We start from the raw sequence: 15981 nt of genomic DNA on the forward strand, positions 1-15981 counted from the left end.
GAAAATGTATCCACCTCGGTAGACCAGACCCTGTCACCAACCGCAGCCGATGTTGTTCAACTGAAACCCGGCTGGGCCAGTACTTGAGACCCCGGCTTCCAAGCTGGTCTAGGCCGCAAACTGCCACACGACGTATCTTTGTCTACCAAACTGGTAGAAATCTCGGGATTGCACCATTAAGCTCCAGTCAGGTTCATACACACGGAGGCAGGGTGCAAAATCAGGATAAATAACAGGATCTTCTGGCAGGAGTCGGAGGTCAGAGGAGCCGGGACCTCACGCAGCCATCTTGTTTGCTAGCGTAGCTCCTCCTCAGTCCCATCAATCTTAATTGACATTTTATATGCTGCTACCTGGCAGCCGACACGTGTTTAGTCTATTTACAACTTTTTCAAGACTTAGCAATATCTGTTAAGAAGAATATAGTGTCACCAAGCATCTGGAGGACTTTCCGCCTGGAGTATCGAAGAGTATGAATTGTGTTATGTGCCTAATGAAGCAGGCTGGAATTTCCCAGAGTTCGAAAGGTTTAGTTCCCATTTATGACAAAAGCACAAATGAAGTAATAGCCGCAGAGTACAAAACAGTGCTGTGGTAGTGACCACTGTGAGGATCACTACAAACCATATGGGATGGTCTTTACATCAATCTGATGGCGGGAGGAGGTCCATGAGAAGCCCTTGACTGAAGTACCCGTGATACAGCCTAGGTATCGGCAAAAGGGCGTAAAGACCTTGTCAGCATTTTACTGTGACCCATCTTGACAGGTGATTGGACCAGTGGCACCCCCATCTTAGCTGCCTGGGAGGGAGAGGGCGGGACGTTGATCCTAGGGAGGGATGCTAGGGAGGGAGGGCGGGGGCAGATGATGCTACCGAGCCTCCCACAATGCTCGCGTTTGGTGGGTATATTGTTCGTTGACACTTTCTCTCTGCAACATGGACATGAGCATGACAGCAAAGGTCAAGTGTGCCACCACAGTTGGAGGGACCCAGGGCCCAGCTTGGCCATGCATTTGCAGGCGAAACGGCAACAAGGGCAGGCGGAGTATTTCGAAAGAGGCAGAAAAGAGTTTTGAGAGCAAGCAGCGCTCTATCAAGACCATGGCTTAGAAAGTCAATGAACCAGTGAAGCCAGGAAGCGCTGGAGGAGCACAGGCTGTAAAGCTTGTATTGTGGTCAAGGGGACGTGGTGCCTTTACTCTCAGGGCTCAAAAGTCACTTTGAGGTGTTAGGGATGGTCCCTCCAGATCTACGCTCAGGGCCAGAATAAATGCAGTGATGCCCCTGGTCTTCAGAAGGGTTCTGTTCCCCTGATTCAGACGAATGCCGCGTCTGGGACTGATGTCAAGAGCCGAAGAACCAGGAAGCCCAATCATCTTCTTGTGTTTCCCATTCTTCTCTCTTCGAAGTCCACCCTGCATCTCCAGGGTCCTTCAAACCCACAATCTCTCTTCATCTACACAGTCCTCCTTCTCTGGTCAGGTGAGCGCTGGTTCCGTCAAGCAACCTGAGACTTCAAGGAACCCTTGGAGCCCGTACTGTTCGGGCGGCAAGGAGCGGGTTGAAGTCCCCTGGATATCTAACATGGCAATGACAATTTGTGTTTGACTTTGGACACTCATTGTTTGGCCGGTTGAATCACAAGTTTTCGCTCTGTGCACATTTCTCCCTCAGGCAGCTCCCACCTCACTGGTGATACCAGAAGCCATACTTTGTATCCATGGTTGAGGGGAGCTAAGGAACAAAACGAGGGCTATTTTATCAAAGAGAACGGATAGAGTTCGGATAAAACCCAGTAAATCATGGTAAACTGAAGGGCAGCCGCGAGTTGGACTCCACCTTGGTGCCATATAAAATCCCCTAATGAATGCAATTCATTTTATTTTGAAATTGTATACAGAGTAGCTGGGGATCGAAAACTTTCTGTCATAAAGGTCACTCAAATCCAAGAAATATGTGACTAAGTAAAATATTACCCTAAAATAACAATGAGATGTCAGGAATAACAATTCTGAAACTGAAAATGTTCAAATAAGTGTACGGGGTTCCCTTTTTATAACTGTTTTTAGGTCTCGGCCTATTCCCATTCCGCAGGAATGGAATAGGACGAGTCTATAGCAGTGAAGCCAAGACTTAAACTAAGGTCTACCAAAAAGAGGTTTTCCACGAGTGCATGTGCACATGCACGAGCCCGAGCCTTCTGCCTGCCTCCTAGGCAATCTGCTTCTCCGCCCCCCTGGTGTTTCTGGCTTGCTCTTCAAAGGCTCCCCATACCATTTGCTCCTGCCTCCCCGCCCACTGTTTCACACTTCACGGCCGCCAGGCCGTGAGCTCGCATTTCTGCCCAGCTGGCGGCCGTGACTCGCATTTCTCCTCCCCCCTCCCCACAGCAATGCCAAGAGCTTGTTTTACAGGTTCCTAGAGGCCTTTCAGATTCCCTATCATTCAGCAGCTTGACTTCAAAGGGATTTCATTTCGCGGCCGCGTTTTTTCTGCCCCTGTTAGGCTCGTTTTCTTTGTGCCTTCGCCATCTTCTTTCATCACATATTCACCATCCTGACAAAATGCGTCCACAGGCAGAGACATTAATAGGTCACCCTCTTTTCGAACCTTTTATCTCCCTCTTAAAACTGTCCATTTGCTTTCAGCTTAAAGGGATCTCTCTCTCTTATACTCATGACTAACCCCCCTCCTCCCCCCCCTCATCGGAAAGTCAACGGATTGTCAACTATGCTGATTGGTGGAGGGAGAGCTTATATTATACTGGCGTGTTTCTATTGCAGGCTTTTCACTGTATTTCTTTCAACAAGTGTCCTGCCCATCCGCCCATCCGCAAGCAGCAGACATCCACAAGCGTCAGACATCACCAAGCGTCAGACATCACCAAGCGTCAGACATCACCAAGCGTCAGACATCACCAAGCGTCAGACATCCACAAGCGCCAGACATCCACAAGCGTCAGACATCCACAAGCGTCAGACATCCACAAGCGTCAGACATCCGCAAGCGTCAGACATCCGCAAGCGTCAGACATCCGCAATCATCAGACATCCGCAAGCGTCAGACATCCGCAAGCGTCAGACATCCGCAAGCGTCAGACATCCACAAACATCAGGCATCCACAAACATCAGACATCCACAAGCATCAGACATCCACAAGCATCAGACATCCACAAGCATCAGACATCCACAAGCAACAGACATCCACAAGCATCAGACATCCACAAGCGTCAGACATCCACAAGCGTCAGGCATGCACAAGCGTCAGGCATGCACAAGCGTCAGGCATGCACAAGCGTCAGGCATCCAAAAGCATCAAGCATCCACAAGCAACAGACATCCACAAGCATCAGACATCCACAAGCATCAGACATCCACAAGCGTCAGGCATCCAAAAGCATCAAGCATCCACATGCATCAAACATCCACAAGCATCAGACATCCAAAGGCATCAGGCATGCACAAGCGTCAGGCATGCACAAACGTCAGACATCCACAAGCGTCAGAAATCCACAAGCGTCAGACATCCACAAGCGTCAGACATCCACAAGTGTCACACATCCACAAGCAACAGACATCCACAAGCGTCCGGCATCCACAAGCGTCAGGCATCCACAAGCATCAGGCATCCACAAGCGTCAGGCATCCACAAGCGTCAGGCATCCACAAGCGTCAGACATCCACAAGCGTCACACATCCACAAGCGTCACACATCCACAAGCATCAGACATCCGCAAGCGTCAGACATCCGCAAGCGTCAGACATCCGCAAGCGTCAGACATCACCAAGCGTCAGACATCACCAAGCGTCAGACATCACCAAGCGTCAAACATCCACAAGCGTCAGACATCCGCAAGCATCAGACATCACCAAGCGTCAAACATCCACAAGCGTCAGACATCCGCAAGCATCAGACATCCGCAAGCGTCAGACATCACCAAGCGTCAGACATCACCAAGCGTCAGACATCACCAAGCGTCAGACATCCGCAAGCGTCAGACATCCGCAGGTGTCAGACATCCGCAAGCGTCAGACATCCGCAAGGGTCAGACATCCGCAAGCGTCAGACATCAGCAACCGTCAGACATCCGCAAGCATCAGGCGTCAGACATCCACAAGCGTCAGGCATCCACAAGCGTCAGGCATCCACAAGTGTCAGACATCCACAAACATCAGGCATCAGACTTTTATTTAAGTATTAATTATTTAAAAAAATTAAAAACCATTGTTATTTGTAATATCAATACATGTAAGTCACGTAAATACAACACATATTGCATTACAAATGCTATAGGTGTCACATTTGCGAAAGTTATAACTATTGGCATGGTAAATGACAAAGCTATTAATTTTGCTATTTTCAAAAACAAAACCTAAATAAAAAAGTTGTCATTTACAATACCAATAGCTCAAACTTTCCTAATACGAGACCTATTGCATTGCAAATGCTTGTTTTTTTTGTCATGGGTGGGTTAGTGAAGAGGCCTATGACCAGCATGGTTGATAAAAATAAACTCCCTTCATGTGGAATTAGAAAAGTATTCTAGCCCCAAGCAGACTATCTGATCACAAACCAATTAATTTTAGACAGCTGTTTTTCAACCAAGTGGTGTTAAGTTTACATTTTGAGAATATTATTTCGAATTGTATGTTTAAAAACAACATTTGAAATCTATTTCATTGCAACTAAAGGACTAGAAACAGAGCCATTGTTTTGCGGCCCTTGACGAAGCTTTATTAGAGCAGCAGTGAACTTGAAATGCAAACAAGCATTGGCAAATCTGTGGTCCACAGCGCCTGGCCTGGTGTAGAACTGGTATCTTATCCCTCTCCTAGGTGTAAGGTGTGCTTTGGGATGGATATAGGCTGTTGTACAAAGGTGGTGCGTAACTCCAGATCTGGAGTGCAGATGTGAATTCTCCCCATCCGCTAGTCTTAGAGATGGTTTACGCTTAGGGAAGAGAGCGTTGAATTGGATCTGAGCCGGCAATGGACCCAAAGAAGGTTTTGCATGTACTTATGGGATGTTCCCATATTTTCGTTTTGGCAGCTTGTCTCGTCCTATAATTTCGTAGACTGTGTGGGCATGCTTTCGAGTGAAGGAGAGAATTGGAATAATATTTAGAACCGTGTTGTGCTACAACTAGTGTTGTCCATTGAGAAGATGACTTTACAATAAAGCACATTTTTAGTCAAGGATACATTTTAATCAATGATGACGTCTGCAGTAAATGATCTAGGTTTGGGGCTGAGTGGAAGAATCAAAAGGACAGCTACGTCCAAGAGTGCGTGTTTTAGCCCCATCATACTCCATGATGAAGTTGCTGAATTTCAGAAAAATCTTTCCAGCCTCGCCTGTCACTACTTTTTTGCCGTTTTATATAGCGTGAACACAACTTGTATTGGAGTGCTTTGCGTGATCTCCAGTTGCATTAAACAAGGTCATATTAATTTTTAGGTCGAGCGACCTATCTCAATGCGCATGCGCATTGAGCGGGAGTGAGATATATAGGGCTTTAAACAGACTTTAACTAACTGGCGATTTGATGCTGTGCGCGTGCGCTTTTAGGTCAATGCGCAAGCGCATTGACCTAAAATGCGCGTGCATAGCATCAAATCGCCAGCCATCTGTTCCCCAGCTTGGCGCCTCCGCTCCTGCTCTCTCCTGGCTGCTCCTCCCCTAATTATTCACGGCCGGCCGGCCGTACTTTCACTTTCACGGCCGGCAGGACGTGAAACGTTTTTTTTTTGCTTGTTTTTCCCTATGTTTAGTTTTCAGTTAACCCGTGTTTCACTCGTACTCCCTTGCACGTGGTGTTTCCCATCCACTCCACTGGCCGGACTTTCACTTTCACGGCCGGCAGGACGTGAAACGTATTTTTTTTTTTTGCTTGTTTTGTTGGCCATCGCAACGCTTTTACGCTTCCTCCTGGCACAGCATGTGATGGCCCCTCCTCCCACTTGTGCATCGCAGCCTCAGGGTTCTTTCTGGTTTGTAATTGTCCTTCCTTTTCCCTACTTTGGGTGCTTGATTCACTCCCAGGCAATTTTATTGAATGAATCTTATCGATGACCATCGCACCGCGTTCACCCTTCCTCCAGTTACAGCTGTACAGCAGTTACAGATGGCTACTCCTCCCATCTGAGCATCGCACCTACTGTCAAAACACAGTGTTTAGAAAGGCACCAGCGGTTTTGTTTGTTCTTGTGCCTCTGCTCGGGTAATTACTGAGCCACATTTCACTCCACGGATCGTGCTACACCACTGCTGTTGTTCGATACGGTTGTGCAAACAATTAATAACACACCACTGCTTTTATTATTAGTTACGTCTTTTAAAAAAAAAAACCCCACTACTTTTATTAGTTAACGATTAAAAAAAAAACGTATTAGTGTGAATTACAACTAGAACGTGCTTGTCTTGCAGGTAATGTTCGGTAGAAAAAAAGTATATATTTTAAATGTTAAGGTTGTACAGAACTGGCATATTACATAAGAAAGGGGACTTCACGCTTTTATATTAGCAAATAAAAAATAGGAAAACATACTTTATTGACTTGTATTTAGTTTTATGGATTGTGGTCTAACCTTTAATAATTGACGTATTAGCAACATGACACTTCGCTTGTGAGCTTTAAGGGTTACAAACACATGCCTCAAAGTACACATTGTTTAGAAAGGCACAGAATGATTTGTTGCTTTTTGTCTATGCTCCGGCATACTTAATTTATCTTTCACATGCCACCTTTGACTATACGGATTGGGTTTCCCCACTACTGGCATTAGCTATGGCTTTAAATAAACAACACACTTATTTCTGTGATTTACATCTAGAATGTCTTCTCTCTCTCTGTGTGTTCACTATGCGGCTCAGATAACACTCCATGTATGTTTTTTTAAAACACAAAGGGCTAATCTGGTTTACTGGCTTATACCTGCTCATTTCAGTCAACATCGTTACACTGCATATTTTTCTATAAATGCCTTTTGTGTCACTGAGCATGATCACTCACAGTTGTAACTCTTGTGCAATTTTGCTTTGATAAACACACAGAATACTTCCAGCAATTAGGGAATCTGGACAGTTTCTCCAAGTACCTTTCCCTATCTTTTTATCCATCACTTTCCTTATCTTTTTCTTGCATGTTATGTCACTTTTTTCTCTCAATGTCTCACTGATTTTCCTCCTTTTTCTTTCTCATTCATTATGCCTTTCAGTTCTCTCCTCAAATATCTCTTGACTTGCTTACTCTACTCTCTCTCACTCTTTTTCTTCATTATTATACGTTGTCTCTTTCTCTTCAGTTTACCTTTCCAATAGCAATTATATTTCCAAATGTTTTTTGCACTCTTTACACCATCTCGCTCTGTTTATTCTATATACTGCACATCCCTGCGTTTACTTTATATCCCTGTTCACTTGTCTTTGTTGGTCCTTAGCCTGTTTCTCAATTACCTCCATGCATTTTCTTCGGTATCCATTACTTTAAACTATACTTTTCTATGCCTGCTGTCCCTCAGCCCTCTGTGTGTCTTTCTACGTTCTAGGTATGCTTTATTTACTTCGTGTTTACTGACTTTTTAAACGTTGGGCCAATTGTCATTGAATTTTGAAACGCAATCGTGCAATTGGTGGTGCTCTCTCAGGAAGGCTGACCTGCAGCATACACAGAGATGCTATCGTGTTGAGGTTGTAAAAAACAGTTTCGCAAGCAAAACAAAAAGCATTTGCAATTCAATAGGTCTCGCATTTTAGAAACTTTGACCTATTAGTATTGTAAATGACAATGCCTTTAATTATTTCTGTTTTTTTTAAAACAGGCATTGTAATTTACAATGCCAATAGCTCAAAATCTCAAAAATGGCGAGACCTATTGCATTGTAAATGCTTGTTTATTTTCTTTAGGCACAGGGAGATTAAGTGATTTGTCCAGAATCACAAAATGCTGAGACTAGAACCTGGCTCCCAAGTTCCAAAGCTGGCAGCTCAGGCCGTAACGCCACATCCTCATCTTGAAAGTACCACTGCTTTACCTCTACCTAGAGAGAAAGAGTGCAAGAATAGCCCGTATATCATTTAATGCTAATGAAGGGGTGGTATATGGAATATGGTGCCCTCTGTCATTAGCTACATGAATACTGCAAGTCACTGAGGATTGTAGCGGCTAAAAGGCCATGGATTAAGCTGTTTAATAGCGCTACGGAAAGTGATGTGGCTCACAATTTCCTTATAATGTATGCTAGGTATAGTGACATAGGATCATGGACTACATATCATCTGACAACAATAATGTGTCCTAAATGTTGCTTAAAAAACAGATCACCCATTAAATTCTATAGACAAAATCGAAACCAAATGATACAATATTTTGGTAAGCAATATTTAGAACACACTATTTATGTGAGATAATAATTTTGTCAGCCATATCCCGACATACAACAATCGACTAGATGTTTTTTAATTCTTATAAACATGTTTACATCACTGCCGTTCACCGAACCCTCTCTAAGGGCCTGATTCACAGAACTAACTTAAGATAAAATCCTAAACTTACTACTTTTGGTATTCACAGAAGTTAGGATTTTGTCTTAAGTTCGTCTTAAAACAGACTTAAGACACACTTAAGACAGACTTAAGTTAGGATTTTGTCTTAAATCTGTCTTAAGACAAACTTAAGACAAAATCTTAACTTCTGTGAATACCAAAAGTAGTAAGTTTAGGATTTTGTCTTAAGTTAGTTCTGTGAATCGGGCCCTAAATTCCTTGGTTTCATGTTCCTTATTATGAAATATATCTTGAAGTTCCAGGGGAGTAAAACACGTGGAATCTGTACTGTGAAAATACTCTCACCAATGTACACATTCAAATGTATTGCAACCATATATTGTCAGTAGTTTAATGAGTCACTTTCAAAACTGATAGTTAAAAATGCTGTACAACACATTCCTCATTGATTGTATGAAACTAACTGTGCAATAAATAAACACTGTCCCAAAAATGTCTCCGTGTTCCCTAATTCCTGTGATTTTTCAGGGGAAAAGTTAAGAAGGGAGGACGCTGGTCTGGATAACTATTTCTCCTTTTAATTGTTTAAGCAACAGTTGTAATAGCGTTTAGTGACCCGCCTTTCACACTCTGTTGCGTCAGACCTCTGTTGTAACAACTTGTTTCAGTACAACCGTGATGTAATTTCCCTGTTTGAGGAGAGCAGTGACGCCTGAACGAGAGTGAACCAAAACAAGTCAACACACCTTTACGAGGTTATTTTATACTTGCATGCGTGTTTTAATACATTTTTTGTTTCATACAACGAATATATACATTGCACATGAATTCCTTGGTAAGTAAAATAAAACCCTCATAACATGAAAAAATATAAGTTGACCGTGCTATTATTACAAGCCAATTTCTTAGAAAAAGACAACACAAGTTGAAATATGTTCACTGTGCTGTGTGTGGACGAGATGGCGAGACCAGGAGACCTATGAAGGGATCCCAGACTGTGTGTCGAATGATCATTCCATCATTCCCATCTGAATTCGGGATAAACAACCCCCCTTGCCCCCCCCCCCCAATAATAACAGATTCAGTTTATTCGGAAAAAGCCCCACCAGCAGTGGGCAGAGTTCATTTGGTGCAATCTCCGTGCAAATCACATTTGAAAAGAGCCAGGACAATACAAAGATTACATTTTGGATGGAGTCAGTGGTCCTCAAACAGGGCCATCAATCACCCTATGAGTCTTGGTTCAAATACATTCTTTTTCAAGGATTACTCTTAATTTATTTCGAACCTTACCCAAGCTCTACGAATGCAAGCAGGGGAGCAACACACACTGCCAGACACTTCGCCACGCCGAGTACATGAATTAATTTATCCATTCTTTAAAAAATGTTGCAGTGGCGTAAAACAACTAACAAATAATCTTGTGTGTCAGCAATTTACAAGCCTGCTGGTTTCTCCTGAATGATCAGATCTGAGATGTCTCCTGTAAGACCCATCCTAGCAGGCCCTGCTCTAGACTGCTGTACAGTGGGATGGGTGATCTTACCAGGCTAGCTCGCAGAAGTCCCCGTCCGAGTCCTCGGCCGCAGTCAGCTCTGGGCTGAGTTCCATCCTGGGTCAGCGCCTCCCGGGTGCACCCGAGGCCTGGTCAGGGGAGCACCAGAGACCCCCCGCAGCGCCTGGCCATGGACTGCTCCATGGGACCCCTCCCCTCCTCAGTTCTTCTGCTGGCCGCCCCTCGCCTGCACAGCGGCTGCCTGCTTCAGGAGGGTGCAGAGTGGCGAGGAGGCCGTGAACACATCTAGGCTGGAGGGAAGTTTCCGCCTGTGGCCGCGGCTTCCTGTCAGCGCGTGCACCGGCCCCCTCCTGCGCTGGGTGCAGGGAGGAGAGGCTTCCTGCTTGCAAAACCGAGCTGCGGCCTCCGGTAAAGCGACGATCGGGAACCCCCGCTGGGGCCGGTGGGCCCCTGTGTGCACGGCTGGGTGGGTGGGTGGGTATTAGAAGCGCAGAAGCCATGAAGGCTGCAGGACAAGCTTGAGATACATTGCAGGAGCCCCCGCCGAGCCTTGAGGCGTCGGGGCCTGCAGGTGTAGACCGGGGTGCATTGGAAGCTCACAGAGGGGTGCGCGCGGGGCTGGCTGCGGGGCGGGAGGGGGCTGGCAGAGCTTCCTGGGGGTCTAAATGCTGGAAAGACAGGAGGACTGTGCTCTTCAAACACACCAACATGTGGTGGCCCCCAAGGAACTGAATGCCCAGCAGCAGGAGTTGGTAACTTGGATGTATTGCAAGGAGTCGTGCTTGAAGGTATGCAGAGCAGTGTGGGGGAGGGGCTCTCTGTACTTTAATGGGGGGCGGGGAGGGGGTGCATGTCAGCATAGAGGTGTGATTGCAGAGCAGTGTGGGGGAGGGGCTCTCTGCACTTTACTGGGGGGCGGGGAGGGGGTGCATGTCAGCATAGAGGTGCCATTGCAGAGCAGTGTGGGGGAGGGGCTCTCTGTACTTTACTGGGGGGTGCATGTCAGCATAGAGGTGCGATTGCAGAGCAGTGTGGGGGAGGGGCTCTCTGTACTTTACTGGGGGGGTGCATGTCAGCATAGAGGTGTGATTGCAGAGCAGTGTGGGGGAGGGGCTCTCTGTACTTTACTGGGGGGGAGGTGCATGACAGCATAGAGGTGCGATTGCAGAGCAGTGTGGGGGAGGGGCTCTCTGTACTTTACTGGGGGGGAGGTGCATGACAGCATAGAGGTGCGATTGCAGAGCAGTGTGGGGGAGGGGCTCTCTGTACTTTACTGGGGATGGGGGGTGCATGTCAGCATAGAGGTGCGATTGCAGAGCAGTGTGGGGGAGGGGCTCTCTGTACTTTACTGGGGGGGTGCATGTCAGCATAGAGGTGCGATTGCAGAGCAGTGTGGGGGAGGGGCTCTCTGTACTTTACTGGGGGGGGTGCATGTCAGCATAGAGGTGCGATTGCAGAGCAGTGTGGGGGAGGGGCTCTCTGTACTTTACTGGGGGGGTGCATGACAGCATAGAGGTGCGATTGCAGAGCAGTGTGGGGGAGGGGCTCTCTGTACTTTACTGGGGGGGTGCATGTCAGCATAGAGGTGCGATTGCAGAGCAGTGTGGGGGAGGGGTTTGTTGTGTGGGGGTGTGTGGGCCTTGCCAGGCACAGGTGGCCGCTTGCGCAGGGGTTGGGACGCGCAGCGCCAGCCAGTGAACCACACACTCGTCCCAGTCGGAAGTGACGTGTCCGAGCACACGCCTTCCTTTTATTGATCCCCGCAGGCCACGCCTGGCCTGCGGATGCATGGATGCGTGCGTGCGTCCACTAGAGTGCTAACCGCACTACATCTCTATCCAACTATACAAAAATTCGAAAATGCTCAAACCAAACTGTTCACAATGTCACACTGAATGAAATCAGGCACTCTGTACTTGCGTGTCCCTCTTGATGACGGCTTCAGGGTCTCAGCTGGCAGGCGTAGTCGTTGAGTCTTTGACTTGGGCGGGGATTGGGCCTCAGACTGTATCGAGGGGTGCGGCCTTGCCCTCGTTCTCCCCCCCGTGATGGATTCCGGGTGGGGGTGCCCAAGATTGATGCTCCCGCCACCGGCTCTGGCTCTGGCTCTCGGGTGACTCGTACTGAGCTGCCCTCTTCTTCTTGTGCCACTGCCCGTGGTGGCTCGTTGGTTCCATCTGTGTCTTCGGTGTCCATGCTTGAGCTAAGAGGGACCGTCTTAAACCATGAGGTGTTCCTCGAGACTTCTTCTCCCTCCCTGCTGGCAGTCACCATAGTCCCCTTCGTGTTGGTTACAGTCCACGGGCCTGGTTCATAGTATGTTTGAAATTTCCCTCCTGGGCGTCTGTTTCTGATGACAACTTGATCTCCTCGGTGTAGTTGTTTTGGTGTCGCTCTGCGCCGGCGGCTCGCTCGCATGTTGTTCCTGCGCCGGCGTTCTTGAACCTCCCTCATGTCGTCCCTCACCAGTATCGGTACTGGGGAAGTGGGGAGGAGGTCTCTGCGTTGACCTTGAAACATTAAGGACCATGGGCTTTTCCGAGTAGTGCAGTGGGGCGTTCCTCGATATTCTCTCAAGAACTCATGCAGTCTTTGCTCCGGGTCGGCTTCCTCTACCACTGCAATCCTGAACATTTTGTTGAGAGTCCGCATGAATCTTTCTGCCTCTCCATTAGCTTGTGGCCACTGGGGAGTGATGCGCCGGTGAGCGATGCCTCTGGTTTTCAAGAACGTGGCAAACTCCGTTCCCTGGAATGGTGGCCCATTGTCACTTTTGATCTCGCCAGGCAGTCCAAACAGGGAGAATATTTTTTCTAACGCTGGCCCCACATGTGTAAATGCCGTGGATGGCACTCTTTCCACAATGGGGTATTTGGAGTACGAGTCAATGACTACCAGGGTGTGGCCCTCTCCAGGGAAACTTCCAAAGTCGACGCTGACCTTTGACCACGGGGTCGTGCATGCTTCTTCAGTGATTATGGGGACCGGCCTTTCAGGATCGCTGGTCAGCTGGCAGGACATGCAATTCTTGACATACTCTTCCACCGTGTTTTCCAGTTCGGGGAACCACACCTTCTCCCGCATGCGCGCCTTCATTTTCGTAGCACCCTGGTGGCCCCCATGTGCGAGCTGGGTAGCTCGGTGTCTGAGGCGTTTTGGTATCACTAGGCGTGTCCCTCTCAACAGTACACCCTCTTCCGTGGCGCTGAGCTCGTGACGGATGTGCCAAAACTTCGTGAGGGCTTCTTTATCCGATGCTGTCCAAGTGTTGGGGGGGTGTAAGTAGTCGGTCCAGGATCCTTCTTGTACTGCCTGCAGTGACCTCATGTATGGATTATCGTCCACTGTCGCCTCCTTGATCTCATCGATGGTCATGCATTGGGGGCAGGAAGTGAGTGCTACCCACTGGACATATTCTTCGCACTCTCCATCAGCAGCTGCTGGCTCTTGGGGTATTGGGTGGCGCGATAGGTAGTCGGCTGGGTTTTTGGCTCCCGGTCTGTATACTACTTCCATGTCGTATGTTTGCAGCTGGATCACCCACCTCTCAATGCGTGGCGGCGGATGGGGAGCAGTGCCCTTGAAGAGCGGCACTAAGGGTTGATGATCTGTGACCATCACAAACGATTGTCCCTGTAGATAGAGGTGAAAATGGCTGCAGGCCCACTTGATGGCTAGGGCCTCTCGCTCTATCTGTGCGTATCTGGTCTCGGTCGGGGTTAGCGCCTTGCTGGCAAACGCCAGAGCCGTCCATTTCCCTGGTTCATGTTCTTGTGTCAGGACGGCTCCTAGGCCCACTGGGCTTGCGTCCACGATGACCTCGGTCCGCTTGGCCGGGTCAAAGTACGAGAGTGTTGCGTTTTCAAGGAGTGCGTCTTTTATGCTCTGAAAGGCATCGTGCTCTTTTGGGCCCCACGTCCAGGTAGCATCCGTCTTCGTTAGAGCTCGGAGGGGCTCGCTGCGGGTTGCCAGTCCCGGTATGAAGCGACCACAGTACGTGGCCATCCCGAGGAAGCTCCTCACCTCCGTTGGAGATTTCGGTGCTGAGGCGTCTTTGATAGATTTTGACTTCCTTGGATCAATTTGGACCCCTTCCTGGTTGAACACGTAACCAAAGAATTCGATCGATGATTGGAAAAATTGACATTTTTCTTTATGGAGAGTTGCTCCATGCGCACTTAGTCTTTTTAACACATCTCGCAGCTGTTTATAGTGTTCGGATGCAGTGGCGGAATGGATGAGGATGTCGTCGCTTACATTGATCACCCCCGGCAGTCCTGACAGTAGCTCCCTGATGGTGTTCTGGAACACCTCCGCTGCCGAAGATATACCGAAGTTGAGACGTTTGTACCGCCGGAGGCCAAGGTGGGTGCTGAATGTTGTGATGAAGCGACTTTCTTCAGCGAGGGGCAGTTGGTGGTAGCCCGCATTGAGGTCGATTTTCGAGAACCATCTCGATCCATTCACATCAGCTATGATGTCATCCATCGTGGGTGTTAAGTGCCTCTCCCTTCTGATTGCGGTATTCTGTAGCCTCATATCGATGCATAGTCGGATCTCGCCCGGTTGCTTGGGTTTTTCGACTATGACCATGGGGGAGACCCAGGGGGTGGGTCCCGTTACCTTCTCGATGACCCCCATATTTTCTAGTTTTTCGAGTTCTTTTTCCACTAGCGGCCGCAGGTGGAATGGTATTCGCCGATGGCGTAGGGCTGTAGGGATGACGGACTTGTCGATGTGGAGCTTTATCGGATCACATTTGATGCACCCCAGGCCCTTGAACAGTTCAGGGAAGCGCTCCAGTAGTTCCTCCACCTGGTGGTTCCGGATGCGGTTAGCGAAGGCGATCAACTTCAAGCCCTCCGCCGTGTGGCTGCTCAGCAATGTGTCGGCCTCCCGGTCGATGATGTGTATCGTTGCGGTCACTTCATTCTCGTCAGCTCGTATGGGTGTTACGATTTTTCCCTTCAGAGGGAGGGGAGTGTCTGCTCCGTAGGCGAATATTCTGGTCTTGGAGCGCAGGACCTCCGGACGAGGGCGTAGCTTGTTAAATTCTTGCAGTCCCATGACATTGACGGTGGCGCCCGTGTCAATGACTGCTTTTACCTCGGTCTCTCCCACCTGTACAATACACGTTGGCTGTGGTCGACGTCTGAGTTTGAGTTCTCTGGCAAAAGAGATTACATACACCTCTTCGTCTTCCGAATCCGACTCATCATAGGTCGTTGGCAGGAACTTGTCCGTTCTCTCTGGGGGTGGATCGGTGAGTGATAGTTGGCGGACAGCTTTGGTAGGTGTCCATGACTTCTTGGCATTCCGGGGTTGGCTCTTCCGGCGGCAGACTGACGCAAAGTGGTTGGGAATTCCGCAGTTCCCGCAGGTTTGCCCTTGGGCTGGGCAATCTTTAGCTGCATGTGGTTCATGTCCGCAGTATCCGCAGCGGCTTTGCGGTGCGTCTCTTCGGAATCCCTTTTTCCCTTGGCCACGTGGTCGTGGGCGTACTGCGTCAGCACGCTCAGCCTTGACGGTTTCTGTTTTGGCGGGAGTTTTGTGTAGAGCCTGCTCCATGGCTGTTGCCCTGGCATCAGAGAGTTTGTGTGATCTAGCCAGAATGAGGATGTTTTCCAGCGATATTCCTGGTTTTCTCAAGATGTGGCCCCTCAAAGTCTTATCTCGGCACCCTTGTATTAGCTGGCGTCGTATGGCCTTTGGCTGGTCTTCGTCCGTGGAGCTAGCCAGCTCCCGGACTCGGGTGTAGAATTGGTCCATGGACTCACCCTCACGCTGGCGGGCTTGCCCTAGCTTGAAGACCTCGAAGTCTACATTTAGTTGAGGGTCAAAGTGGTTGTTCAGGGCGGTGACAGCGTCAGCATACGTGGTCGCCCCCGTCGGGATAGGTAGGTGTTTGAAGAGCCTGAAGACCTCGTCCCCAGCGTAGTGGAGAAGCAGCGATCGTT

General features: G+C 48.5%; 1 protein-coding gene across 3 annotated transcripts in view; it reads right to left on the bottom strand.

The window, feature by feature from the left end:
- The window catches only part of LOC144785825 (rho guanine nucleotide exchange factor 3-like), a 326449-nt gene that overhangs the window by 167276 nt on the left and 143192 nt on the right, over positions 1-15981 (bottom strand). The window contains exon 1 of one of the 3 annotated variants that reach the window (XM_078664668.1): positions 10055-10340. The exons of 1 other annotated variant lie outside the window; for it this stretch is intronic. In XM_078664668.1, coding sequence (XP_078520794.1) covers positions 10055-10119 — 65 coding nt within the window. In that variant the 5' untranslated portion in view covers positions 10120-10340. Of the gene's footprint in view, positions 1-10054; positions 10341-15981 lie in introns of those variants that run through there. One more of the 3 variants, XM_078664671.1, reaches the window with a different exon arrangement.

This window comes from Lissotriton helveticus, chromosome 10 (assembly GCF_964261635.1).
Source record: "Lissotriton helveticus chromosome 10, aLisHel1.1, whole genome shotgun sequence".
In the NCBI taxonomy this organism is placed as follows: Eukaryota; Metazoa; Chordata; class Amphibia; order Caudata; family Salamandridae; genus Lissotriton; species Lissotriton helveticus.